At 47.3% G+C, this 26924-nt stretch overlaps 1 protein-coding gene across 2 annotated transcripts; it reads left to right on the top strand.

Annotated features, from left to right (window-relative positions):
* The first annotated feature begins 4428 nt into the window (after positions 1-4428).
* On the top strand, positions 4429-14631 carry AK2 (adenylate kinase 2). 2 transcript variants are annotated; one of them, XM_088153874.1, is made up of 7 exons: positions 4429-4609; positions 5844-5969; positions 8127-8237; positions 8497-8591; positions 9114-9186; positions 10612-10807; positions 13699-14631. In XM_088153874.1, exons 1-7 carry the CDS (start codon positions 4505-4507, stop codon positions 13704-13706), a joined length of 714 nt encoding a protein of 237 aa, XP_088010000.1. In that variant the 5' UTR covers positions 4429-4504; the 3' UTR covers positions 13707-14631. The 2 variants fall into 2 exon arrangements, with proteins under 2 accessions (XP_088010000.1, XP_088009998.1); XM_088153872.1 differs by lacking the exon at positions 13699-14631 and having other exon boundaries at positions 10612-10963.
* Positions 14632-26924: the final 12293 nt, after the last annotated feature.

Raw genomic sequence — 26924 nt, 5'->3', positions numbered from 1 at the left:
TGGCAGCGCCCGCCCCCGAACAAAGAGTTTAGAAACTTTTTATACATTTCTGCATTCTACAGCACATGCGTATTAAAAGGGAATGTTTCTTATATGGATTTTATATAGATAATTCTTTTTCTTATTGCTTACAGTCTGTGTCTTTCTCACCTTCACCTAATATCAGCGGCTGCGCAAGCGTGTTTTCAAAAGCAAAAGGCCATTGTTAGAAGAGAAAAAAGCATTAAAACCTAAAACACTTTCCTACCACCTCAGAAACACCCGGGATAACAGTATGGTTGGAAACAGGAATTTTGCAGGAACCCTCCTAAACCAGTTGTCAACACAAAGATGACAGACCTCTTCGTGTAGACGCCCACCCACACCCATTTCCACAACTGTAATCTGCTGGGCAAGGACTCCCATGATTGAGGAGTACACTGCAGCTGGCCTACACCTCCCCAGGCACTCTGGCCATGCTCAGAAGCCCCCTTGCCAAGAGAAGCAAGGCAGGTGGCTAAAAAGATGAGGGGTGGGGCTCTGCTCATGGGCACCATCATGATTCACTTACTTTTTAAAGTTTCTGGGGCACCCTTCAGAACCAGATTTCCCCAGTTAGGCCATTTTAGTTCCTCCTCCCCGATCATGTCTGTACTTTTGAATTTATATATTGGGAGACTGATGTTTAACCTTCCTGTGTTACCTATTATTTTATTGCTTTTGCTGTTTTTAATGTCTAGGCAATTTTGTAATTTACCCCGAGTCTGTCAGTTACTGATCAGATTAGGAATGAGGATGATGATATAAAAATAAATAATCGACATAAATAAATAATACTCAGACTGACCGTGTTTAAAGCCTGGACAGGCTTTCTCTTCCCATTAGCTTGTTTAATATTATAATGCCCCTTCTGGAGCAGACAGAGGAGGAAGATGTCGCATGTCCTCCCACCCCAGCTGGACAACACAAGTCATTTGGGAGTCAGGCAGCTGGCTAAACCTAATAAAATGCATACATGCAAGGGCAGGCTGGTTCTAAGGCTGGTTCTCAAACCGGGGGTAATGGCCCCCAAGGGGGAAATTTGGGCATATCCTGGGGGTAACGGAGCAATTTGTAATGGCTTGTTTGGGAGTTGAGGATCCAGTTTGGAGCTGCCACAATGCTTGTGAGTCTGATTTTGGGGGGGTCGGGGTCGTGACATTATTTGAGACCAGGAAAAGGGTAATTGGTAATTGGGTCATCACGGTCCATGCCTCCCTTTGTTCCCCATCCCCCCAGCAAAATGGCAGGCAGTTCCGTGGGTCAGCCCAGGAGGTGGAGGAGGCTTCACTGGGGCTCTGCTGAGGGTCGTGAGGGGAGGGGAAATGGCGTCAGCCTATATTATATGTGGAAAGGATGACCCAGCAAATCATGGGTTTTCTAGTTCTCTGTTAAAATTTTCCTCAAGTTGAGCTCAGTGGTTGGTGCTTCACGGATTCTTTCTTTGCTATCGATATGAAAGTGTTTGGCCTCCCCCCCCACAAGACTCATTTTGCCTTCCAGCTAGCCTACCATTCTGGCTTTTCTTAGATAGTCTCCCATCCAAAGATTAACCAAGAGCTATTCTGCTTAGCTTCCAAGGAACATTAATTTCCCTCTCAATCACTAATAATCTTTCTTGTAACTTCCATGCAGTACATTGGACTCTCTGCCAACAAATGAAGAGCTATTGCTACAATAAAAGGCCCAGTATTGAACAAGGCACCTTCCAGGTCAGTGCTCCACACATTAGGAGAGCAAAAAGGTCCCGTGCCCTGCTTCAGCCACTTGGCCAGCTGTTGCTCTGTGAAACCTGCAGAGAAAAGGCAACAGGGCAGATGCAAGACTTCCAATAGATGCAATTACCCAGGATATTCTAGGAAGCCTTGAAAATAAGCTCATAGAAGTTTCTAGCTCGAAAAGATGTTTGTTGGATGGGGGAGACGTTGCAGACAGGGGCCCTCTGTTCCTTCTGTAGCAGCTCCTAAGATGGGCATGCAAAGCTCCTAAGATGTGTCCCTTTTCCACCACTCCACGATCACCTCGGCTTCCAGCTCAGTGCTTAAATGCAAGGCTGTGGCAAACATTTAGGCCAGTGTTGTCCAAACTTGGCCACTTTAAGATGAGTGGACTTCAACTCCCAGAATTCCCCAGCCAGCCATGGGAGTTGAAGTCCACTCATCTTAAAGTGGCCAAGTTTGGACAACACTGATTTAGGCAAACGCCGTGCGCCTTCCTACCAGAACCACCTTATGAAAACAGCCTTCCAATTCCTACTTTAGCACTTCTGAAGTTGTTGATATATATGAATGACTAGCAAGACAGAGAGTTTGAATGGCATCAGGAAACAAAAATGACAACATTTAATTAGCCACATGAAATGGTTAAAAAGCCATATGATTAATTAAAAGGCTGGTACTAATTAGGCTGGCATCAGTTTGTTAAAAATTAGACAACTTTAATGATTATAATTTTAGAAAAGATATTCCCCTTTCTTTTCTATGCACAAGAGGAAATTTTTTTTCTCAATGAAAGCCCCTACTGTAGCTTGATGTGAATCATTTAACAACAGGACAGTCATTCTTAGCCAGAGGCTGAAACTTGATCTGCACCACTATTTTTTCACTTCAGCACACGCATATGCGTAACTAGCCATAGCGATGGAAAAACAGCACAATGTCTGTCCTGATGTCACAAGGCAATCTCTTGCCGTCTCTACTTGCCTCTGATGTCAGACGCAAGAACACACTGGTGGAGCTTCTGTCATGATATCACGACACACGTTTCATCCCTTGTCCACCATCCCTGCAGAAGCCTCTGTGGTTGGAACTGAATAACCGAGCCTTGCTCTGCATACTGGCAGAAGGATTAACTCCTTCCTTAAATCTGTCTTTGTTCCTTTCCCAAGCTGGGAATAAAGCAAACCAGATGATCAGTGGAGGCCAAAGGATGTTTATTCACCCAAAGTTGTCTTTGGATGGGCGGCCAAAAACAGGGATTGCTTCTCCATCCTTTTTATAGGTCTTTTAGTTTAAAAATGTAGCCAATCATTATTAATAGAATGAAATGCGTCACCTTAATGGATAGTTTCTGCTCTATCAGCATGAACATCTTCCTTTCCTATTCTGTTAAAACAGATGTTTCCTTATCTTAAAGTTATGGCAAACTTCCTTACTTATGGTTAAGCAGATGTCTCTTTATCTAGAGCTAAAACCATGGGCATTTTATCTTTCCTATACATGTGATTTTTTTATACATAAGATATATGTCTTCCTTTACATAGATTTTGCTACATGATATATGGCTTGCTTATTCTGACAGGAATCAGCATTACTATGTATAAGAAAAATATTCCAACAGTACCAAGCCGGTAGCCATGGGTCCCCTCGTGAGGATCCAGTGCAAGGTTGGACTGATCAGTTAACTGATTAATTTAAATGAAAACAAACATTTCTTTTTAGGAACATGCCTTGATAATTTCTTTTCATTTTTTTATTAGATGGATGTTGGAGAAAAGGTCACTAAGGTTCATTAGGGAATAGAGACAACTCTCTGATTATGCAAGCAGTAAGCTTTTATTGACACAGAGCAAGGGCAAGACTTGGACCGATTGTTTCCCAATTAGTATATCTATAGCAAGCATCTTACACATCCTCGAGCAAGCAATAAAATAATAAGTGCATAGATCAAAGGATAAGAAATTGCACAGTTATGTAGCGCTGATTTCTTGTATCCCTCTTCTCCCGTACCATTATTTGCACTGGCTTAAGAAAATAGCTGACTGTTTTCACATCGTGCCTTAATGAGAAGGGCAGGGGAGTTAGACCAAGGGTTGAAAGAGGTCACCTTTCATTTAACATGGTGTAGCTTACGCCAGCGTTCCTCAACCTCAGCAACTTTAACTCTGTGGACTTCAACTCCCAGAATTCCCAGCATTTCAGAGCTGGGAGGCAATGATGTTGGAGCGAATGGTGGGCCCCAACAGCCCCAGCCCTGTTCTGAATGCGTGCATGCAGCTCTATAGCAGGGTTCCTCAAACTTGGCAACTTTAGGATGGGTGGACTTCAACTCCCAGAATTCCCCAGCCATCCATGCGTCTTAAAGTTGCAGAGACTGAGATATGAAAGGAAGGGCTTAATCGGTTCTCCAGCCAGCTCAATCGGCCCGGAGGGAGCACGCGAGCGCCACCTGCCGACTACGAGGCGGAGGCCGCACGATCCTTTAAGGACCCCCTTCCCAGGAAACGTTTGCATAGATCTACGTACTCCAATCAGCGGCTGCGCAGCGCAGGAAAGGACGCCCCTTCCCTGCCGCACCCAGCGAGCGGAGAGCGCGCAGGCGCAGCTCTTCCGCCCCGCCTCCTTTCGGGACACGATGCCCAATCAGGGGCACGATCCCGCCCCCGCGGCGAGGCGATTGGGCGAGAGCCGCCGCCGCCGCCGGAGGGGCGGGCTTTGCGCGCGGCTGTCCGGTCGGGCGCCGCGGGACGTGCCGGGCGAGCGCCGCGATGGCTCCGAGCGCGGAGGGCGGGCAGGGCGCGCTGGGGCGCGGGGTCCGGAAGGGCGTCCGCGCCGTGCTGCTGGGGCCGCCCGGCGCGGGGAAGGGCACGCAGGTGAGCGGCCCGGGCGCTCCGCGGCCTTCTGCTGGACTCCGGCCCCCGGAGGAGCCACGCGGCGGGCCGCGAGGCCGGCGGGGCCCTCGGCCCGCGCTTGGCGCCGTGGGGCGCGGGAGGGCCTGCGCGGGCGGGGGCGAGCCGATCCCGCCCGGGGTGGCGGGGGGCGCCTCGCGGGCGCTGCTCGGGGAGAGGCGGGAGCGCCGGCTCGGGGTCCCTCCCGGCCCAGGGCAGGGCAGCGGCGAGGCGGTTTGCGCCGGGCCTGAGCCGAGCCTTTCAGCCCTGGCCCCCGGAGAGCGCGGACTCCAGCCCCCAGAATTCCCAGCCAGTGACGGGGGTCGGGGGTGGGGGTGGGGGTGGGGGTGGAGCGCGCAGGCGCGGGAGGGGCTCGCCCCAGACCCCTCTCCGCGGCCCGGCGCAGTCGCGAAGGGGATAGACGCGCCGGGCCTTCCTGCAGCGGCGTCTCTCCCGGGAGGGGGGTCTGCCCGCGGCGGCGGCGGCCCCGGGGCTCCGGCGCGGAGCGTGCTGGGCCGAAGCTGCCCGGCGTAGCGGCCCCTCGCGCTGGCCTCCTCCCCAGTGAGGCTTCGCCCTTTGCTCGGCGAGGCAGGGCGCCCGGCGCGATCTCTTGCGAAACGGGCTTCCTTTGCCCGCCTCGGCAAGGTCTCCTCGAAAGTGGGGCGGGTTCCTCAGAGACGCGCAGGCCGCATCCTCTGGCTGGGAGGCTGGCAGCTTCGGCCCAGCGTCCGGCGCGGTGGGATCCCGCGCTCAGTGCCCCCCTCGGGCCAGGCGCGAAGCGAGGGAAGCGGAGCGCCTGGACCCTCCTCGGTCGGCCCTCAAGTCCGGTCGGGGACCGGGATGCTCTGGGGGGTCTCTGGGGGCTTGGGAGGCTTCTGATAGTGCTGCTGGGAACGGGTTGTTATCGAACCGCCTGGCTGGCGGGTCAAGGGAATGTTTGTACTTTCTTTGATCCTCATTTCCTCAAAGGACACGACAGCCCGAGAAAATGGAAATAGTTAGTGGAGGAGGGATCCTGAAGTATTCCTTAGCATTTCCTTTTTTAAGATGCACAAAATAGTCAAGAGGCAAAAGAAATTGGTCTGTATTTCCTTGCTAAATCACGCAGCCACATTCTTTAGAATTCAACAACGTGTGGCTCCGTTTGCAACAAAAACTAAAGCAAATGAAGTACGTGGCCATCGCGGGAACCTCTGACTCGTTGTTCTCTCTCGCCCAGGCTCCCCGGCTGGCTGAAACCTACTGCGTGTGCCACCTGGCCACGGGAGACATGTTGCGGGCGATGGTGGCTTCTGGCTCAGAGTTGGGGAAGAGGTTGAAGGAGACGATGGATGCTGGGAAGCTGGTGGGTAAAACAGTGGCGCTCTCTGAAGAACCTCAAGTTCAGAAGAATCCTCTGTCGATTGAGTGTTGAGATTCCCAGCCGTTGACTTAAACCAGCTTCTCCCATCCTGTTGTTCCCCAAATAACAAATTTATAGGGGCTTGCAAGGCAGGGAGGAGTGATGTCACACCCATCATGACCTCATTGCACAGATTACGTCAATTATGTAATCATCTGCATTCTCATTGTTTGCACAGTGACATCATGATACATGTAACACCGCGGCTTCTGCAGGTGCCTCTGAGGGACTAAAGTCCTGTCATGTCCAGCCAGCTTGGTGGCTGATAGCACTCTGGGAAAAGGGTGGGGTGGGGTGTGGTGTGATCCTGACTTACACTATTGTAGTGGTATCCTTTGCTCTTTGAATTAAAAGCTTAAGCATCAGAAATCTGACCAAACAGGCAGGTTGAGCAAGGTCGTTGTAAATCAGTTGTGGCCCTTCTCTGGAGAGGATCCAGTTCACCACTCTGATCATAAAATTTGATTAACAAAATGAAGTGGGACTTAATGTCCTAATTATACTGCCTTTCCATTTTTAGGGAAGAGTGATTTATTTTATTGTTATTTTTAGTCTTTCAGGCTCTGGAGATGCAGTGTCATTTCCTACGTTTCCTTCCATATTTGGAGCTCAGATTCCCAGAGGTTGTCTTTGCTTAATGACAATATGTGAGACTGGCAACTCCATCGCCAACAACACAGTTGTAAAATGCGATGTCGCATGACCATGCCGACTTATGACAGCAGTTGCGGCAGTTCCAGTTGACGTTGTTAGGTACGATGCCACATGATCGCCATTTGTGACGACCTGCTGATTTCCCCGTTGACTTTGCTTGTTGGAGGCCAGCAGTGAAGGTTGCAGATGGCAATCACGTGACCATGGGATGCTGCAACTGTCGTAATTGCAAGCTGGTTGCCAAGTGTCCGAGTCACAATCACATGACTCTGGATGCTGCGATGGCTGCAACTACGAGGACCAGTTATGAGTCTTCTCGTTAAGTGTCATCATAACTTCAAACAGTCACTGAATGAGTGTTCACTGAATGAGGACTACCTGTACAGGTGGTCCCCAGTTTAAGAACGAGTTCTGTTCCCAAGGTCTGTCCTTAAGTCAAGTTTGTATGTAAGCTGGACAGCATTATTGTATAACATCGTATAAGTAGTATTGTGTAATGAACTTGAACCATTCTGTATTTAACTTGAATCATTGTGTATTTAACTCAAATTTTGCTACAATAGGCTCCATTCTGAACTATGGGTCATCCTTAAACTGGGCGTTCTTAACCCGGGGACTACCTGTAAGGGCAAATGGTGTAGGGAAAATCAGTGGAAGAGAGATTCGCTTCCACACACCCACTCTTTCATAAATATTTCTTGCTTTTAAATCTGGCATTTTGCTTCTTTCACCTGTGGGGGGGTCTCCACGCAACATTTCTTACGGCGTTTTGCAGGGAGCCTGTGGTGGCTAATCCTTATTTATAGCCTTCATTCGGAACTGTCATTATATCAACATTAGAAAGTCTAGGAGTGTTGTAGATGTGACAGGATTGATTGATTGATTGATTGATTGATTGATTGATTGATTTAACAAATTTATATGGCCACCCACCTCACACACAGTGACTCCGGGTGGCTTACACAGTAAAATCCCCAATGCAAAAAAAACATAAACTCCCCCCCCCCCCAGCACCCATAGATCAAAGTTGGGAATCTTTGCAGGGATTGGAAAGTGAAACTCTCGGTCCTCCTGGAAGGCTTCTGAGGCTGAATTGGGGGACATTTAAGAACATGAGGCCTTGGAGCCCCTTTTCTAGATAATGTGACTATTTCTGCATTGGCTCAGTTCACGGGGTGAGAAATAATGGCAGTTTATTCAGTGCTGAAATCCAGAACGGAAATGCACATGTATAGTCCACCCATGTGCACCTTAATCAAAAATATGGGTGACTTGTAGCTTGACATTTGATACGTTTGTAAAAGCCATTGGTGCAGAACAGAATCTGGCCACAAAGGCCCAACACCAGCTGGGAGGCCTGATCACCCCACAGGCACAATTTTCTAGTGGACTTGAGTGGATCCAGTGGCTGCTGCACCAAATTGGTTCCCCTTCCTCTCTTGCAAGGTGAGCGATGAGATGGTGATGGAGCTGATTGAGAAAAACCTGGAGACCCCCCCCTGCAAAAACGGCTTCCTCTTGGATGGGTTCCCTCGCACTGTGCGACAAGCAGAGATGGTGAGTGTCTCCTTGGGTTTGGAGATAACTTGTGTCCCGTGTTACCCCCCCCCCCATGCAAAGTGGACATCCTGCGAGTTGCAGATGCTCCTGGGACTCAGGGAGGGGGCATCAGTCCAGTCGGGAGTTCCAAAGAAGGGCCTGTGCTCTGGCTTTGACCCCGTGTTTGCTGGCTGCGCTTGTCCGCCTTGGTCCAGAGCAGATTCATTTAGCTTCAGGGTGGATTCACTCCCTGGGCGTCCTTTTCACAATTTTACAGCTGGATGAGCTCATGGTGAAGAGGAAAGAGAAACTAGATTCAGTCATCGAATTCAGCATCGCTGACTCCTTACTCATCCGGAGAATCACCGGACGGTAACTTTCGTTTTCCTTGGGGGAAATTTGCTCTCTTTGGCAGCATTCCAGCCATCCAAGAAAGCCAGGGGCTCTGTGTGGAAGCTCCTTGTAAGGTGAAGTCAGACTTGCTCACTTAGTTAGAAGCATATTTCATAGCACAAGGCGAGTAGATAAGGACGTGGTCAGTGCCTGAATGGGAAATACCTGGGATCCTACATACAGAAACCTTGAGTCATGCTGCAAATGCAAGGCCTCTCTCTGTGTGTGCATGTGCTAAAACTAACAAAACCTGCCCATTCTCAGTGGCCTTGCATCACTCCCTTGATTTCACCAGTGCTGCAATAAGAGATGTTCTCTTCCTACCCTTCTGTTTCCTTTTAATTTCTGAAATAACTTCCTTTGTAACTGTTGGAAATGCGTAACAGTTACGAAGGAAGTTATTAGTTTCTAAAGTTTGGTGCCTATAGACTAGTTTTATCCCATTTGGACGTTGCAGATGACAGACTGATAAAGCTGACGTTTTCCTGTGTTCTCTCCCAGGCTAATCCACCCAGGAAGTGGCCGCTCATACCACGAGGAATTCAACCCTCCCAAGGTCCATATGAAGGATGATGTATGTGTCTTTCCCTTTGGGGGGCTGTGCTGAGGTGCCTCTAGTCAAAAGCTTTATGATTCCTTTGGGTGCTGCTGGGCTCCTAAAACTTGATTCTGTGTTTGATTGTAGCTGCTTGGCTTATGTTTTCCAACTTAATCAACAATATGGAATCATTCAAAATGGAGATGGAATTCTCGCTGCCTGATAGGCCTTGAATAGTATTGTTAGGTGCTAGAATTTGGATGGCTCGCAGCGTAGCACTGATTGGCACAGATTGTGCTTCTCAAACTGGGACAGTGGTCAGTGGCAAAGGGAATCTTGGGGTCACTTCAACCATGGTGGTTTCCTTGCTATGGAGAGGCAAGCCAACAAGTAGCTGAATATCCCCTGTATGGTTCTGAAGAAATCTTGAAAACGCATAGGCTACAGAGTTGTCCAAACTTGGCCACTTTGCTGGCTGGGGAATTCTGGGAGTTGAAGTCCACTCATCTTAAAGTGGCCAAGTTTGGACAACACTGGGCTATAACATTGGGTTTGTGGAAATTACAACTCAAGTCCTGGGGAGAATGGCTATGCAACTTTCAATATCTAGGGTATGCGGCTGTGTGTCACTACCTTCTGATCCCTACCAATCATTAGCAATGTCAGGGTAAATATTCAAAACGTTGCTTTTAATTCTGTGAAGCAAGAAATGATTGATGTATGTGACTGTTGTGATTTTAAACAGATTGCAGAATTTTGGTGCAGGCTTATCTGAACTGTATTTTTGTGCAAAGTAAAAATTTTGCACACGTGACAGAATCCTTTGCTTGCTAGTGTTCTGAGAGCAAGGCCCATAGCCCCACACAAGTCCCCTCACCTGCTGCAGTTTTCAGCAGGTGTCTTCTCCCAGGGGAGAATTTCTTGCTGTGCCTTGACTTCTCCTAACCCTGCACGTCTTTCCATGTCTTCTGTGTATGCCAGAGGTGGGGGAAGAGCTGCCCATGAGCTGTCATCACCAGTCGCCCTCCAGGTGGCATTGCTCTGAGGAATCCTTTCCAACCAGGCGTTGGGAGAGGGCCCCGGTGGTTGCCCCTGCAGGCATTGTCACAGCCACCTCACTATGCACTGCTTTGAGGACCCTCGGCATGGAGAATGGCCAGCTGGAAGGCGAATGGCTTCAGTTGATGGTCAAACAGGCAGACGTAAGAGTTGCCCCGTTCAGTGCCAGGCCAAGTCATTGACCCAAAGCAGGTGCTTCGTGCTCTGTTGGCTGAGCGATCAGGAATTGTCGTCTCATCAGCCTTGGCGACAGCTCAGTGGAACTTCAGACCTTCAGCTGCTTGGGGCAGCTCTGACGTCCATGCTCCTTAAGGGCTGGGCGCCAGGTGTTTCCAGCTCAGGAATCCTGAACATGGGGGTCCTTGGATGGTGTCCTTGTTGACGAATCGCTGCTCTTGCCAGGTCACAGGGGAATCTCTGATCCGCCGGTCAGATGACAACGAAGCCGCGCTGAAAACACGCCTGAAGGCTTATCACACCCAGACCACACCGCTGGTGGACTACTACTCCCGGCGTGGCATCCATACAGCTGTTGATGCTTCCCAGTCTCCAGATGTGGTTTTTGCCAGCATCCTGGCAGCTTTCTCAAAAGCAACAAGTAAAGACCTGGTTATGTTCATTTAAGGCTCTGCTCTTCCTTTCTGGTGCTCCCTTCTCCTTTCCTGTCTTTTGGGGTCAGCAAGAAAGAATGCTGTAGGACGACTATGGAGAAAGGCTGTACAAACAGTCCATTAAACAAACATGTGACTCTTCATTTGTACGGTATACTTTTTTAATGTACAGGAACTCTCTGGGGCGGTGTGTGCCACTGGCCAGCAGGGGGCGCCGCACACTGCTGCCTTTTCTGGAGCCTGGAACCCTATTCAGTCAGAGGGAAAGGCATTTGGCGTATCCAGGAGAATTGGTTAAATCAGGAAATGGCTGCAGTTTCTGCCATTCCACCTCCGGATCCACCTTTACAGGAGTGCTGAAGGCCCCACCTGAATAGCAGTGGGAAGGAAAGTGGCTGGCATAAGCCTTGGCTCTGCAAACAGTGGAAATGCCGTGTCAGCTTAAGAGGGAGGGTCCAGAAGCAGAGATATGTTTGCTTGTGTATAATAATTCAGAGGTTTGAATTCTTTATTCATCTCCTTTCCTGCTCTGGTCAAGCGGCACAGCGTAGGCTGTCTCCAGGGCAGCATTTGTCTCGTACTTTTATGAGCTGATGAGGAAGGGAAAAGCTTTTGTAGGCGGCACAGAATTCAGAGTCTGCTTTATGTATTCGATTTTCAGAAAATAAAACTTCAAGTAGTTATGGTTCTTTAGAAAGAGGTAGGTGGGAGGTGGGCAGTAAAATTTCCAAGGGGCTGGAGAATGGGTTTTTGTGAGTTCTGCGCAATCAGATACATTAAGTAAAATGGGGATGTTGGTGCAAAACTATCTGGTCTGTATAGTTTTTAAAGGATGGAAAATTCAGCTTTTCTTCATGTGGAATTCCAGTGAAGAAGAATCTTTATTGAGGTCAATGACCAGTCTGGGAATTCCAGTAAGTTTCCTTTGCTGTCATCACCTAACAATGTGAGAGAGCTGGCTCAGGATTTCTAAGCTGCTGTGGGGGTTAGAGCCACAGAGCTATCCACTTCCCACTTCTGAGCCCTTTGCTTGGGTCCTTGGTCAGCGCTGAGCCTCTTGTTCCATATCCTGGTGTGCTGAGTTTTGCTCCTGGCCTGGAACAGTTGTCAGCAGGCCGTCTGCCTGTGCCCTTTTGCTGGGTGGAGGCAAACAGACACTTTTCTCCCCTTAGCCTCCTGGGATTTTTGCCAAGAGCCCCCAAGATAAGGCTCCAACTGCCCTTGGGGCAGCCTAGGCTGTTCAGCTCCCCTCCGTTCTCAGTGGCCTTGAGATGTGCTCCAGTTTCTCAGGGCCAAGCGGGAAGCAGCGTGGGGGGGAGCATCCCTCTCTGGGCTCCTGTTGGGCTGGTTTGGTGCAACATTCCTGGACTTCTCACAACTTCCCTGCAGCTTCAGACACGCGGTGAAGACAGAAGGGCTGCCTGAGAGGTCATCATTAGAAGGTCCAGTTGGCCACTCAGCTGTATTGGTGGGTCAGAAGGCAGCCCAGTTGTGGTAGGCATGAGAAGGGGAGGAAGCATTTCTCTCTCGGCTGACCTGTGCCCTCGTTTTCCTTTCTTTTTCCTCCTGTGATTTATGTTTCTGTTCTTCTCAAAGAGCAACATTCTCCTTTTGAAGAATTCTAAGCTGCTAGAGTCCTCTCTCGCTGGGCAAGGAAGTGCAGCACCACAGATATAATAAGCCACAGAAGTTTTGCAGCCTTTAAAAGAAAGGAGGGCAGTGAATTAACATTTCTAGCAGAAATTACTTGTTTTAGTGGCAACATGGTGCATTTGGTGATCGTCCCAGACTTCAAAGTTGCAAGTGTGAGTTGGATGGCCATATAAATTGACCTAATAAATATATAAAACTACCTTGTGGATCTTAAGGATTCCAGCTGCCAGAACAGCTGACTGGCATCTACTCCCTCTTCCACAAGGGTTCAAAAAGAGTATGATTTGGGGACCAAAGTCAGCTGACTAAGATAATCAAAATGCCTCCAAAGTATCTGCTCCCAATTTTACTTCCCTCAATGCTTTTCAAGAACATTTCCTTATCAGGTGAGTAAGCAACCTTCAGGTTTTGAAAAAGAAAGCTCTTTTAGTTTTTAAAGTGAACTAGGTCCCCCTTTGGCAGCTCTGTGGGCAGGATTGTTCTCTAAATCAGGAGGTCTGTCTGGTTGGAAAAGGTTCCCCCCACCCCCAGGAACTCTCCCCTTGAGGAAGCTGATGTGACACAATGAGCCAAAGGACATCTTTGCATCCTACAAGTTGCAACCTGTTTTCTATGGGCCTGTGCAGTTCTTACCGTAGCCCCTCTACCCCAGAACAGCTTCGGTCTCTGGGAGTGCAGGCAGCGCCTCTTGCAAGGCTGGTGCAATGAAGTGGGGCTTGCAAGAGCAACTTTCCCCAACTTGGCTCCCTCCAGAGGGGTTGAGACTCCAGGCTCCCAGGTCCCGGTGGCTTCAGCCACACTGGGAATTCTGGGAGTTGCAGCCTCAGCACGTTGGAAGGTGCCATGTTAGGTTAGGGAAAATGGCTATGGCTGCCCTGGTGTCCTCATGGCCAGGATTCTGAGCTGTCTGTTGAGCATAAACTCCCTTTTTGCAAAATAAAGGCTGTGCTATAAGCTAATGGAGGAGAGGGCCGTTTAGCCAAAGGGCAGGTTAGTGACTCTCCCCATACAGTTGACCTCCTTGCTGCAAGTTGCCTTCATGGGCATTGTAAGCCACCCTGGGATAAAGGCAGTGAAAGGTAGGGTATAACTGCTTCTGAACAACTCAGCCATTCAAGCACCTGCTTTTGCTTCTCAGTTGCACGTCTCTGCTATCTGTCTGCCATAAAGCATGATTCATTATGAGTTTTTAAGGACAGTTTCTCTATATTTGTCTTCATTCCAGCCGCGTGATTCCTGACGGCAGACAGCCCACAGCAACATCGAGTGTGGCATGTTCAGCAACTGTCCCCCCAGCTTGGCTCTTGGGACCAAGAACGGGGGTGGGGTGGAAAGCCTGATCAAAAGAGGGAAGGAAACTTTGCAGGAAGTTGGGGTTTCTCTCCAGAATTGCACTAGGGGGAAATCCTGTTTTAAGAAAGGCAAATCAGTACCTGGGAAGGAAGATAAGAATAAAATTGTGCAGCAGCTTGAGGGGCGGAGTGCTTCATTACGAAATCAGTTATTTGTAATGTATCAAAAGGGGAATTTTTAGCATTTAGCAAGCAGAACAAACCAAGCTTGACTGTCAGTACTTCTGATTATTCCTAGGGTTTTAGAAAGATGGCCCCTCCGTTCAGTTCCCATCATGTGTTCAAGGCTCCCATAAAGCGGAGCCCCAACTCTGGGTTCACCCTTTGCCTCCTCCCCACGTGGCTTCTCCCTGGGCTGGAGACCCCTTGGACAGAAGGGCCTCTTTCGGCCACTGCTACACAGAGGCTTCCGACAGGCAAGTCCAGAACAGGGGCTCTTCTAGGACGGTGGGTTTGAACTCTTCTTGGGGCAAGCGTTTCTCATCCTGGACAATTTCGGAGCTAAAATGGACTTCTAGTAGCCACTGAGGACAAGGGTTCTTGGCTATTAAGATGCAGAAACGGCAAGGAACACCCTCTTTTTCTTTCCAAAGTTTTTAACCACAGGCCTTCACCCTTCGGGGGACGGTACTTTTTTTTTGGCATTTCACTGACTTATTCCCTCAAATATTGAAGGCGCAAAGCCAAGAACCCTTCTGTCCCATACCAGCCCCAAAGAGGGTGGTTGCCATTTCCCATTTGCCTGTTTTCCTTTCTCCGGGGCTGCCCTGCCGTGTCAATAAAGTAACTCTCAATGTTGTACCGAAGCCATTTGGTGCCTTGATTTTGTCCTTGGGCTTTTGGGGCAGAAAGGAGTGATGCCAGGGGGTGGGGGAGAAGAAGGTGCAGAGAGAAACATGTAGAAGGGATATGGTGATATTTTTCTCTTGCAAAGGATCTCATTTCTCGTGTACAGAAGAGGTAAACTCTCATACCTGTGAGCTCTCAGAAAAGCACTTGGAAAGGCAACAGAAGTAATTTTATGTGCAGCATGGAAGATGGGGGCGAGCTTAGGCAGAAAGGGATAATTTTGTAAGCAGGAAGTCTAATTTTGTGAGCAGGATGAAAAGCTCATTCCAAGACTTTTGTTTATGACTCACCAAGAGAGAAAAGTTCCCAGTTGCTTGACTTCATCAGTAGCATGCTGTCCTTCGCAAATTTACTACAACTTTTGCTTAAGTGGTTTTGAGATTGGGGTTCAGCCATATGGCATGCATTGGAAGCACTGGTAAGCAAATGCAGAATACTTCCTTTGTTGCGACATCTGAAAGTTGGAAGCTGCTGCTCCTGGATGCTGGAAGAGTCTTATCAAAAATCTTTCTCTCCCCTTGCCCCGTATTATTCTGTGGAGTACAGTCATCATGGCTAAAGCTGTGAAACAGAAAACACTCGCTTCAAACTTGGTCTTGGTGATACAGTTGCTGATTGGGAGAGAAGCCATCACCATCTTGGAGGGCCTGCTAGAAAGAGAACAACAATACGTGCAGAGTGCTCCAGTTAGGTGCTCCTAATGCCCCAAAATCTAGTGCTCTCTAGATGTATTGGATTACAATACATCCCAGAATACCTAGCTAGCACTTGGTCATTGTAGTTCCACCCATCAGAAGGTCCAAGGAAGGTGTGAGTGACAAACGCATTCAGGAAACTGGAAGAATCCTGCCCCTTTACCTTTCTGCTTCCGAAACCTCCCTCCCTTGGGCACATCTGTGAACAACCACTTCTTGTGCCAAAGGGGATGATGGCGAGCCCACCATTTGAGAGAGAGGAGCAGCCTTTAGCTCCTCTGCTTTTTCCTCCCTGTTTGGCATGTTTTCCTTGCAAACCAGAGAAGCAAAAGGCGGTGCCATTCCTAGCCCGGGTTCTCCCTGTGGTGTGTTTCCCTCCTGATACTTGCACAGCTGCAAGCACAGCCGTATTCCCTGCTGGCATGTGTGATTCGGGTTACCTTATAAACCCAGAGGAAGAGTTTATTAACATGGCTGTGGCTGATAGATCCCTCTTATTTCCAGTAGCCAGGACCAGGTTTGGTAGGGTCGGGTAGCAGAGCATAACCACCCATTGTGAGTCCTTTTGTGCAGACTCACAAGCCGCAGTTGCGAGAGGCGGCAGTGATGCTGAGGTAAGGAGGACCAGAAGATGGAATTCCCCCCTTGTGCTACTATAGCAACTGTTTCCATGGGAAATGGCAAACATGCAGCAGGACCGGTACAGCAGCGTGATGGAGAGGGCACCATTGGCTGAGGAGGCTAAGTAGCAGGAGGGGCTGGGGGGAAGGGATTGCTCTTGAGAAAAGCAAGTTGCCGCCAGCCAAGAGGTGGGCGACTAAGCAGGTGAGGAAAATCCTCCACTATCCTTCCAACTTGGTAGGGTAGACACCCTTCTTCCCTGGATTTTTCCAGGGGCGGTTACAACTTCCCCCATCCTCAGCATGGGCCAGGCCAGGAAAGAGAATAGTTCAACACCTGGAAGGCACCAGGTTAAGGAAAACTCTAGGTGTTATCTGAGTTGCCTGTTAACCAGGCCTCCCTATCCGTCCATGCTCTTCCAGCATTGCAAAATTCTACCCTTTGCAGAGGGGACATTCTGGTTAACAGGCCAGTTAAATGTGAGCTTGGTTACATGCTTGTTAAATACTCTAGGTGTGTAGCTGGTGCTAAATTGTACTCAACCCTCAGAACTACTCAAGAAACAATCGATCAACCCTTCCACATGAAACTTAATACAATATTGAATGGGATACTGCAAGGTTCAGTCCTAGGCCCTTTGCTTTTCAGCATGTTTATTAGTAATTTGGATGAAGTGGTGGAGGAAATGTTTATTAGATATGCATATGGCACAAAACTGGGTGGGAAAGATAATAGACAAGGAAACAAAATTCAAAACATCTTGGATAGGTTAGAGAAATAACTGAAAATAACACAATGAAATTTAGTGAAGGCAAACCTGAAGGTCTTTGTTCAAGAAACAAATGCAAAATATAGGATGGGGGATATCTGGCTTGCCAATACTTATGAAGAAAAACCTTGGGATCGGTGCCCTAGAGTTGGGGACAGATGACATGGAGGAATGCTTACAATCCTGACCTCAGTTGTAATTAATAGCTCTTCCAAGGTGATTCTAATAATGTCTTTGAGCCCATCCATCAACATCAGTTGTGTTCCCCCTTGTACTTCTCAACCTTGCCAAGCATATTCATTTCACGTCACCTGCCCAAAGTTCGTGAGTTTCTGCTTGCTGTTCTTCACCTCAGGAAATCAGTTAGCCTTTATTTGGCCCAGGATTGATTGGGTCTATCTGCAGTTGCTATTAGTAATCATTAGTAGTCATTTACAGATACATAACATCTTCTTTTGCTTGCTCTCTAAATGACTAGCTTTCACAGCCATACTTTATCACTGGAAAAACACTGCTTTAGCTATTCTGATCTTTGTTATTGAAATGTCCTTATCATTCATGTTCTTGTCTATCATTGCCTTCTTCCCCTTCTTCTCCAGCTGGCTGTCCATTTTATGTATTCTTCAGCCCAAGACACAAAACAATCTACCGCTTTCATTAATTTGCTATTATAGTTCACAAAGCATGATGGTTGATACCTTCTTAATAGTTAACATTAATCTAGATTTTTCACTTTCCAATTTTACTTTCATAATAAGCTCTTCTAAGTTGTTTTTTTTTTCTTAGCTAACAAGTGCTATTGTCTGCATGTCAATTGTTAGTTTCAACTGTTAGTTGATTTGTAGCCATCATCTCTTACACAATTCTACATTTTTGTATAAATTAAACAAAAATGAAAGCAACATACATTCTTGTCTCATTCTAGTTCTCCAAACTCAGTTCTTGCCGTATCATCTGGTTTGCGGGAAAGATTCCACCAAAGAATGCTCGGGTGTTCTGGCACAACCGTTGGCTTTCATGTGTTCTGCATTCTGGCATGGTTTACCCAGTGGCCTTGCTCTAGTTAATGATGAAAATAAACTGCCACACATCCTCTTCCTCTCTCCATTATCCATCTTAGCTGCCATAACTATCTGATCTCATAACCCTCTGCCTTTGCTGAAGCCTGTCTGTTCATTTGCTACTTCTCTCTCCACATATTCATCAACTCCTCTTTGTAAGATCTTGACCAAAAATCATTTGTGTGAGGAATTCGTACAATAGTTCTGTAAGTTGCACATTCTTTTATAACTCCTTTTTTATAGTGTTATGCAGGCCCTTTTCTTCCAGCCTCTACGCTATGCGGTTTAGTCCCATATTTGTTGACATTGAGTTTTTCGTTTCTTAGCTGCTGCTTCTGCTGCAGCTTTCGCTGTTTGGTGGGTATTTTATTGGAGGAAAACACCTGTGCCTGGTGCTTTCCTATTTGTAGTCTATGCTTATAATACCTCACTTTCGAGCCGCGTCAGTTCCTGAATATATTTTCTGTCTACAAATCTTCCTGTAGCCTTGTTTGCAAAGAGTTTCTGTGTTATCTTTCCAGAGAATATGAGTCAGCTATGTCAAGTGGCTGCAAAAGCAGTTTTAGGCTGCATCAACAGAAGTATAATTTTGAAATCGTGGGATGTAACTGTTCACTTTTATCTGCACTGGCCTTGAGGACAAATAAGGCTCCAGAAACAGAGCCCTTTCAAACAAATGAGAAGACCAAGGGAGAATGTGAGTCTCTCAACACCTGAAAGGATCTCACACAAATGGTCAAGAACTGTCCCACAGCATGACACCGAATACAGGTAGTCCTTGTTTAGTGACCACTGTCAGGTTCGGTCAGCACGAGGTTTCAGGGAAGCACGGGGCTGCAGGGAAGCTCGCAACCAGACCACGCGGAATCCACCGGCGGTAGCTAGCGGGGAAAAGAGGAACCGAAAGCGCCGCTAATTAACGAGCCACCTGCGGCCAGCTAAACAGGAAAACCGCAGCGGAAGCTTTTAACTACGAACTGATAACGGCGCGAGCAAGCAAGGAACGGGGCCGCAGGGCAGCGAAACAAGATCGCAACGCAGCACAGAACCCGCGGGTCTGCACGTAGCAGGGAGGGGCCAACCCAGCCGGAGGGGGACTGGCAATCAAGGACAATGGACTCTGACCGACCCTGCCATCATGAACGATCAGGGGGGACATTGGGGGGCCTAATTGCCCACAGCCGCAACGCGATCACGAGGCGGGAAAAAGCGCGGGAAGGGGGGAATATAACAAGTGATGCAATTGTACCAAGCCAGTCCTGGCTTTGCTTGTGACTACTACGTTACGCATGAGTAAACCTTCTTTGTGAACCACACGTGTCACGAGAGTTTCTCTGTCGAACGGGGCAAATCTCACAACCACAACTGGGACTGGCAACTCAGTCGTTAAGCAAAGCAGTTGCTAAGTGAAACCACAACTGTGCTTACGATCTTACTTCAGCTTCCCTTTGCTTTACAGACCTGTGAAGGTCGTAAATGTGAGGATTGGTTGTAAAGTTACTTTTTCGTCACTGTCGTAACTGCGAACAGTTGCTAAACAAAGCAGTTGCTAAACAAGGATTACCTGTGATGGTCTTAAGTAATAGGGAGCCAGATGCTTTTGAATGACCTGAAGAACTTCCTACAGGAGGGCCAGTGGAATCCATAATCAACGAGATTTGCCCACCAACAGTCAGAAATATTTTAATTTGGATTTCTGCACCGGGCAAGGAATAGGCCTTGGATTCTGTGCCATTAGGCATGGCTGAAAGAGCTCTGTCTCTCCCCTTAGGTGTTGGCGTTTTGGCAGGAGTAGGAAGATGGCACTCTTCAGCATTGGCCTCAATCTGAAAGTATTTCCTTTTCCAACTATGATGCTCCAAGAGCCTCTTTAGCAAGATTTGTTAAGACAAAAGGGATGGGGTACAAGACTTCCAGCCCCTGAACTATTTCCCATCTGCAGCCCACATATTCCAAAAGCACAATACAGTATGCCAGAGTCTTCTTCGTGTTCCTTTTTAAATTACAGTGGTACCTCGGGATACGAACGCCTCTACTAACGAACTTTTCGGGTTACGACCAGCTCTGGCCGCAAAAATTTACCTCGATGTGCGAACTCCGCCTCGGGGTACGGTCATTTTTCCGCCGACACGTGGTCCATGGCCATTTTCCCGCCCCTGACGTGTGGTCCGCAGACGCCAGAATGGATTAACGGTAATTACATTGAACCTTATGGGAAAATTTGCTTCGGGGTGCGACCAAATTCGGAGGGCGGAACGGATTAACCAGATTTACATTGAACCCTATGGGGAAATTTGTGTCGGGTTACGACCAACTCGGGATACGCCCAGAGTCACGGAACGGATTAAGTTCGTATCCCGAGGTACCACTGTACCTTTCTGTGACCTGGCAAACTGATGAGTTCTTCTGCTGATAACTAAGCAATTTGCAGTGGGTGGCTCATATCACCATTTCTTGAATCTTTACTTCCTGGGGAACTGACCATTTCCAGGGCCCTCCTGCTGAAAAGGCCTACGCCAAACACCATAAATGAATCTTCATGCTTCTCTTGGCAAGGACATCAGGGGGTATCAGGGAGAGGAGGACTGCTCTGGCGCAAAGAGGTTTCATGATGATTTAGTTGAGATAAGGTCCTTGCAGTCCCTTTGCTAAAGAATCTCCTGATTTTGTCCCTTCCTCTTGCCAGGATGGAGGAGGAAAAGCAGTTTTTTGTTTCTCTTTGTCGAAGATTGGGTCGGCAGCTTTTTTTGAGCACATCTGGACTTTAGAGCACAGGTAGGCTTCACTTACAAAATGGCTGCCAGTGGCAAAATGGCTGCCATCGTGGGCAGGACCAGTCATGAACACTCATTGCTCAGAAGGCAAATTAGTTCCAGAAGCTCTTCCTGCAAATAAGGCTGAAGCAGCATTTTCTATTTAATGTTAACGTTAACTATATTTTTTAATGGGACGGAATAGAAAGGCCCTTAGGGAAGAGTCCAGAGGCACTGTAGTGCTTAAGTGCCCCACGCTGACTTCTCTTGCAAAAATATTGTTTTAGCCTCTCCAAGATGCCCTCCCCACTTACACGTGAGAGGCAAAAAAGATGCCCCTGTGGCTCCTTGGACTTGGGGTGAGAATGATGGCCTCCCAAGGGCGGACTTCATTCTTTCATCATGGTCCTGCCGATGGGGAGAGTCGTGACTCAGCAGCAAGAGGAGAATGGCACCAGCAAGCCACTTTGGTCGCCGCTTGGAGACCTCTTTGAACAAAACCAATCCTTATGTTTCAAAAGAAGATTATTTATTTCCTATCAGGAACAGTGGTGGAAGAACACGTTACCTTCCCCGTGGCTCAATGCTGCAAAAACACTGCATTTTCCTTAGTTCAGAGGCTAAGGCAGGCTTCTGGCAAGCCAGCCTTGGTTTAAGCCAATCCGCTGTGGAGGGAGGCTTTCAGCGATGCCAGGTGCCCGCCCGCAGCTGCCGCTAGCTACCCAAGTGGGAACGTTCTCCAGCTCGCCTCGTTTCTCATTTCCAAAAAGGACTGGCTCGGTGGCTGCGGACTGCGCGCTCTTGCAGGGACATTTTCTGCTCACGCTCCATCTCGTCCCTGTATTGAGGGCTGAGATCCAGGAATCCGACCTTGAAGGCGAGAGATTCATTGGCCTGTATTGGCTCCAAATCAGTAGCCGTCTCCTGCTGCATTTCCATGCAATCTCGCCAGGCACTAAGTTCCCCAACTCCGCATGCCTGACTCTAACGCCTCCAGGGATCGACTGCCGTTGTTTGTTGACCAGCTTGAACCAGAGAACCTCCGAGTTGGAGGAGGCCCAGTGAGGCCTTCAAGGCCAACCCCTGCTCGGGGCAGGGATTCTGTGTCCAGCCGGTGCTTGAGCACATGCAGCGAAGAGGCGCCCTGCCCCTCAGGGTCATTGGTCCCACTGCCAAACTGCTCATGCTGTCAGGGTGGTTCTTCTTAATGTTCAACCAGAATCTCTTTACCCGTAGGCTAAGTCCATAATTCTACGTCTCTGTAACAAGGAAGGTCTGGATCTTCTGTTTAATGTCGTTTCGGCTATCCCAAAAGTGGTTTTTGTCTTCCTTCAATTTCCTCTTCTCAAGACCAAGTAAGCCCTTTGAGCTCCCTTCATAGGGTTTAGCTTCTAGCCCTTGATCATCCTGTTCTGGCAGGTATAAACCGTTTTTAAGGTCTAATATTCAGAACTAGACACCATTCTTCTGAGGATATCTGACCAACACAAAGGAAAGTGGAATGCTACTTGGAAACTATAATTTTGTTGATGCAGCCACAACCTTGGCCGTTATTACAGTGGCCCCTTCATGCAGCTGGCCTGTATGTGTTGCATATTATTCGACTGTAGGTTGTCTTGTGCAAAGTGTAGGTTTGAGGTCTGAGTGCAAAAAGACCCATAGCAAGTGCAAGTTAAGCTCTTGAAAGTACAGCCAGCCTGGAGACAAGAATGGAAGGGAGTGATGGGTTGTGTTGTGAGAGGTACAGGGAGAATCCCAACCCACCTTATCTCCACCTTTGACCTGCAGGGTTAATAGTAGGAACTACACGGCGAGGTCCTTTATTCCACCGCAGGGTTGATTAGATGATTCCCTCAGCCGAGCCTTATGCGCTGTGAGAGCAGAAACACCCAGGAACACTACAGGGCTGTCATAACCTCCTCCCTCAGCTTCAGATAATTCCTGACCTGCCGTAGATTTAATCTCACCCTGCAAAGCTGCTGTTACACTTTTAGTCACGAAAAGTGGAGAAGGTCATCAATTTCCTGCCGCTTTTATCATTTTTTAAAGCAGCAAATATATTTGCTATCACAAAAATAAGCAAACAGAGCCTCCTCCCAAAGCTTTTAGAGCTGAAGGACTTCTGACTCTTTGGCTATTAATTATGCATTTGTGATCCTGGCAACACGAGATGAGGCCAAATGCATCCAGGCTTGAGAGGTGGGTTTGAAGAATAAATATCTGCATTGCCCTTTCTTGACTGAACAAACTTACATAAAGAGTCAAACTGGACAATTTTGGTCTGACTGTATGGGTTTTGTTTTGCTAAATCATGGTTTGTTTAACTAGGGTGAATTGGGTAAAGTGTAATTGGCTGGGTTTGCACAATACACTAAGCCACAGACCATGATTTACAAGCCACAGTGGCTAGGTTCATATGTCACACTAATCCAAAACCAAGCCACATCATAGCTTGGCATAATTTGTGACCCGAGTTCTTAGGACAGTGCTGTCTGTCTGTTTGCCTGCCTGCCTTCCTTCGACTTGCTTCAATTGTTAAAGTTCCATTTTTTGTGTGGGGCTCTGAGGCTAAATGAGACATCCCGAGGCTTCCTGGAACCTGGTGTTGATTTGGGGGCACAACTTAAATTAATTTGAAACTTGCTATGTAGTCTATGTAATTTGAAACTTGCTATGTATTATGCCTGAAGGGCATAATAGCCTTGACAAATATCAGCACATGAGACCTTTCTCCTAACAGCTTTAGAACATCTATGGTCTCTATCCAGAAATAAGCCTTCCCCTGTTTAGTGGTACTTCAAGATAACTTGGACTGCTGTGTAAAGGACAATCTCACACGCAAAGCGTTGGAGGAAAAGGCTTTGGGTATGTGAAACTGTAACAGTTTGAAGCAATCTTGCCATCTAAATCTACGATTCCTGGGAACAGGGGAAGGGGCTTACATATTCATTCGTCAATCGCACACATCTTCCCCTGCTCAAAATATCAGTTTTTAAAGGGCCCAGTTTCTGAACGCATCAGCCATCCTTGTCTCAGCAACTTTTGTGTGGACTAGAAATCTGCTCTTTAGACATGTAATTTTAAAGAATGGTTCAACTGTTGACTTGCATAGGACAAAATATGCATTGCACAGCTCAACTTCCAAGGAAGGGCTGCAATCAACCAGTACGTCTTCCTGCACACCCACTCCATGTACATTCACAACTCTTGCTAGTTTCAAGTGAAAATTCTACAGTTGCCCATAGCAACCCAAAAGGCCTGTGGTGTCCTTCTTCCCACAGAACAGAAAGGCTGTTAACTGCAAATCATTCTTGATGAAACAGGAAATTGCTTTGCTGAACGTGCAGGGGGAACAATCAGAAATTAAAATTTAATTTCTAAAATGGGACGTATCACCAGGCAAGGGTGTTGCCTTCTGTCCTAAGTTGAACAGGGGGATGGGGGTGGGGAGACAAAGGGGCAGCAACGTCCTGCGTGCCCAGATGAAGGAGCCCTGAGGATCCATGCAGGTTCTGGCCTGCACCCTCTGTATTCTGGCAGGAAACAGAAAGACAAAGAGGGGCTCAGAATTCAGTGCAATTCCCCCCCTTTGCTCCTGCAAGCTACTACTTGCGTTTGGCAAATATGTGTCAGCAAATCTCTCAGAAGAAAGAGCAATGTATTTCGCAGGCCAGCAAAGGGCGGAGGGGTATTTTCCTTGGGGGAGATGAGGAATGGAGCTTTTGCCTGCCACATTTGGCCCCAGTTCCTTTTGGACCCACCATGTTCACTGCCACAGTGAAATAGACAACCAATGATCTGTTTGCTAGACTGCAAAATAAGGTGAACACCAGAAATGGGGAAAGGCAGACAATGCCACATCCTTTGCTAGTCGAGAAAGCAATCCCTGGGTCCCCACGCAGGTGCTGCGTTGTCCCTGATCCAGTTGGGCAGGGAACGGCTTCCAAGAGGGTTTAATCCTTCCTGTATGCAGCTTGGTGGATGATGAGAGCCACAGTCCAAGAGGGAGGGCAGCAAGTTAAGGGAGGATCATCTAGGGCAGCATTTCTCAAACATTTTGGTCTCAGGACCCCCCCCTTTTTTTTTAATGCCTTTGAGTCAATCTTGACTCCTGGCAATTGCCTGGACATGACTGTGCAGTTTCCTTAGCCAGGTTTTTCAGAAGTGGTTTGCCATTGCCTCCTTCCCAGGGCTGAGAGAGAGTGACTGGCCCAAGGTCACCCAACTGGCTTTGTGGCTAGACGGGACTAGAACTCACGTTCTCCTGGTTTCTAGCCCGATGCCTTTAACTACTACACCAAACTGGAACCATTTACATTCTTAAAAATGATTGAGGACCCCAAAGAACTTCAGTTTATGTGGGTTATATCCATCAATATTTACTGTATTAGAAATCAAAACTGAGAAATTTAAAAATATTTATTTAGTTGACTTCACAGGCCCCCTGAAAGGGCCCACACTTTGAGAACCCCTAATCTAGGAGTTGAAGATTCTTTTAAGTGGGTTTATAGACCCAGCGTAACTCTACACTGAAGTTGTACATTGCATTAAGCCATCATTTGGTTGGGTTGGCTTTGGAATTTAAATAATCAAACTTAGTGGGTTGTGTGAACCCAACCCTCGTGGCTCATAAATCACGGTTTATGCTTTAACACTGTCATAGTTGAAAAAAAAATCTATGGGTTAATATGACCTAGGCTCAGAAAAAGAGCAAGTAGAATTAATTAGGTTGGTTGGTGCTGGTGGTAGGGCAAGTGATTATGAGTTCATGGGATCGTGAAGTTGGAAGGCGAGTCATTATTCAGATCTGTTTAAATATTTGAAAGTCTTCCTCTCCACCTTTGCTAGTTTCCCTGAAATCTTCTGGAAGTTTGCTGCTCCAAACTAGATACTCCAGGTGGGATGTGGCCAATGAAGGTGGAACATGTATTGCCTGAGGTTTGGACACTATTAGCTTAAAATGGAATTTGCTTTTTTGGCAGCTGTAACCTCCTGGCTCAGCTCCACAGTTCTTTCGAAAGTCACCACTGAATTGTTCTGATCACAATCTGCAGCAAAACAGGGCAACAGGCAGCCTTAAATAAAATAAATAAATAAAACCCCTGTTAATTGGCTACAAACCAAAACTAGGTAACCTTCTTGGGTAAGATAATAACTCATATCAAGGGTGAGGAATTTTCCATAGGAAATATCACAAACTGGAGTGAAAAGTACCTTTACACCCCACCATTGGATTACTTTTGAAAACAGCTGGCTTAAACCCATTGTTTGACTTCTGATATTTTTCCTGAACTGTAACCAGAGATTTTTGATCAAGGCACAGTGATCCGGTTCGTGCATTTTTAAGTCATCAGCTATACTTTACAGATCATAGTGACTGAGTTCACAGACTGGTGGGGAAGAGAATAAAGACACTCTCATCTGCTCATACTTTATCCACCTCAAGTACACTCTAAATGCTTGCATGGACAAGGTGACCTGGCTAATTTAAAAACTAGGTGGATTCACAAAGCAAGGAGGTTCAGCTAATACCTCAGAAGACCGCAAAGACAGCAAAATCAAAATTACTGCAGTGGGATGGAAAACTCAGCCTGATCTAACAAAATTAAATTCAGCTGAGACCAATGCATGGTTTTATATTTATTTTTAAAAGTCAGAATAATATTCAAGGTTATAGGATGGGAAACGCTTAGCTTGGGATGGCAGCTGATCACGGGCTGAACATGAGTCACGAACTAAACATCTGATACTATCTTTAAATCAACCAAGTTTTGAAAAGCTATTATGAGCCTTTTCAGGCCCTAGAATCAACAACGTGATATGAATGGAATAAATAAAAGCCAGTGAAATTTTAGCCTGCATTACTGGAACCATAATGCCCACATTCTGAGAAGTTGAAGTTCCACTTTATTATGCATGAAATATGATCTCATATGGAAAGTTATTGAGTCCAATTCTCTGCGCTTCAAGAAGAACACAGACAAATTGGAAGGGGTTCAGAGGAAGAGAAGGTGGTTAGTCCTCTTGAAAACTTGTCTTCTCAGGTGAGGTTGAAAGAAATGGAAATATGTATACCGTAATAACCTGGAGAAGAGAAGGTACTCCTTATGCTGTTGTGTAAGCCAAACAGATAGTTTAAATTATTCCACAATTCTGTGGTTTTAAAAATTCTTCTATACATGACCAAAGGATGAATCATCACTGCACCAACAGACGTCGTCTAATAATTCAGTCACATCTTTCCCCCAAATCAATACCACCCCTCAAAGCCCCTGCTTTCAAGTTTTGTGGGGCAAGCCTGAATCACCCCAAGTTCAGGCAGGCAAACGGAACTTCCAACCTCATGAATGA

The sequence above is a fragment of the Python bivittatus genome, unplaced genomic scaffold (genome assembly GCF_059951505.1).
Source record: "Python bivittatus isolate LINGU-HERP-01145 unplaced genomic scaffold, Pbiv_v1 ctg000040_np1212, whole genome shotgun sequence".
Taxonomy (NCBI): domain Eukaryota; kingdom Metazoa; phylum Chordata; class Lepidosauria; order Squamata; family Pythonidae; genus Python; species Python bivittatus.
Note: the sequence above shows the minus strand (reverse complement) of the source record. Positions and strands in the feature narration are given on the sequence as shown.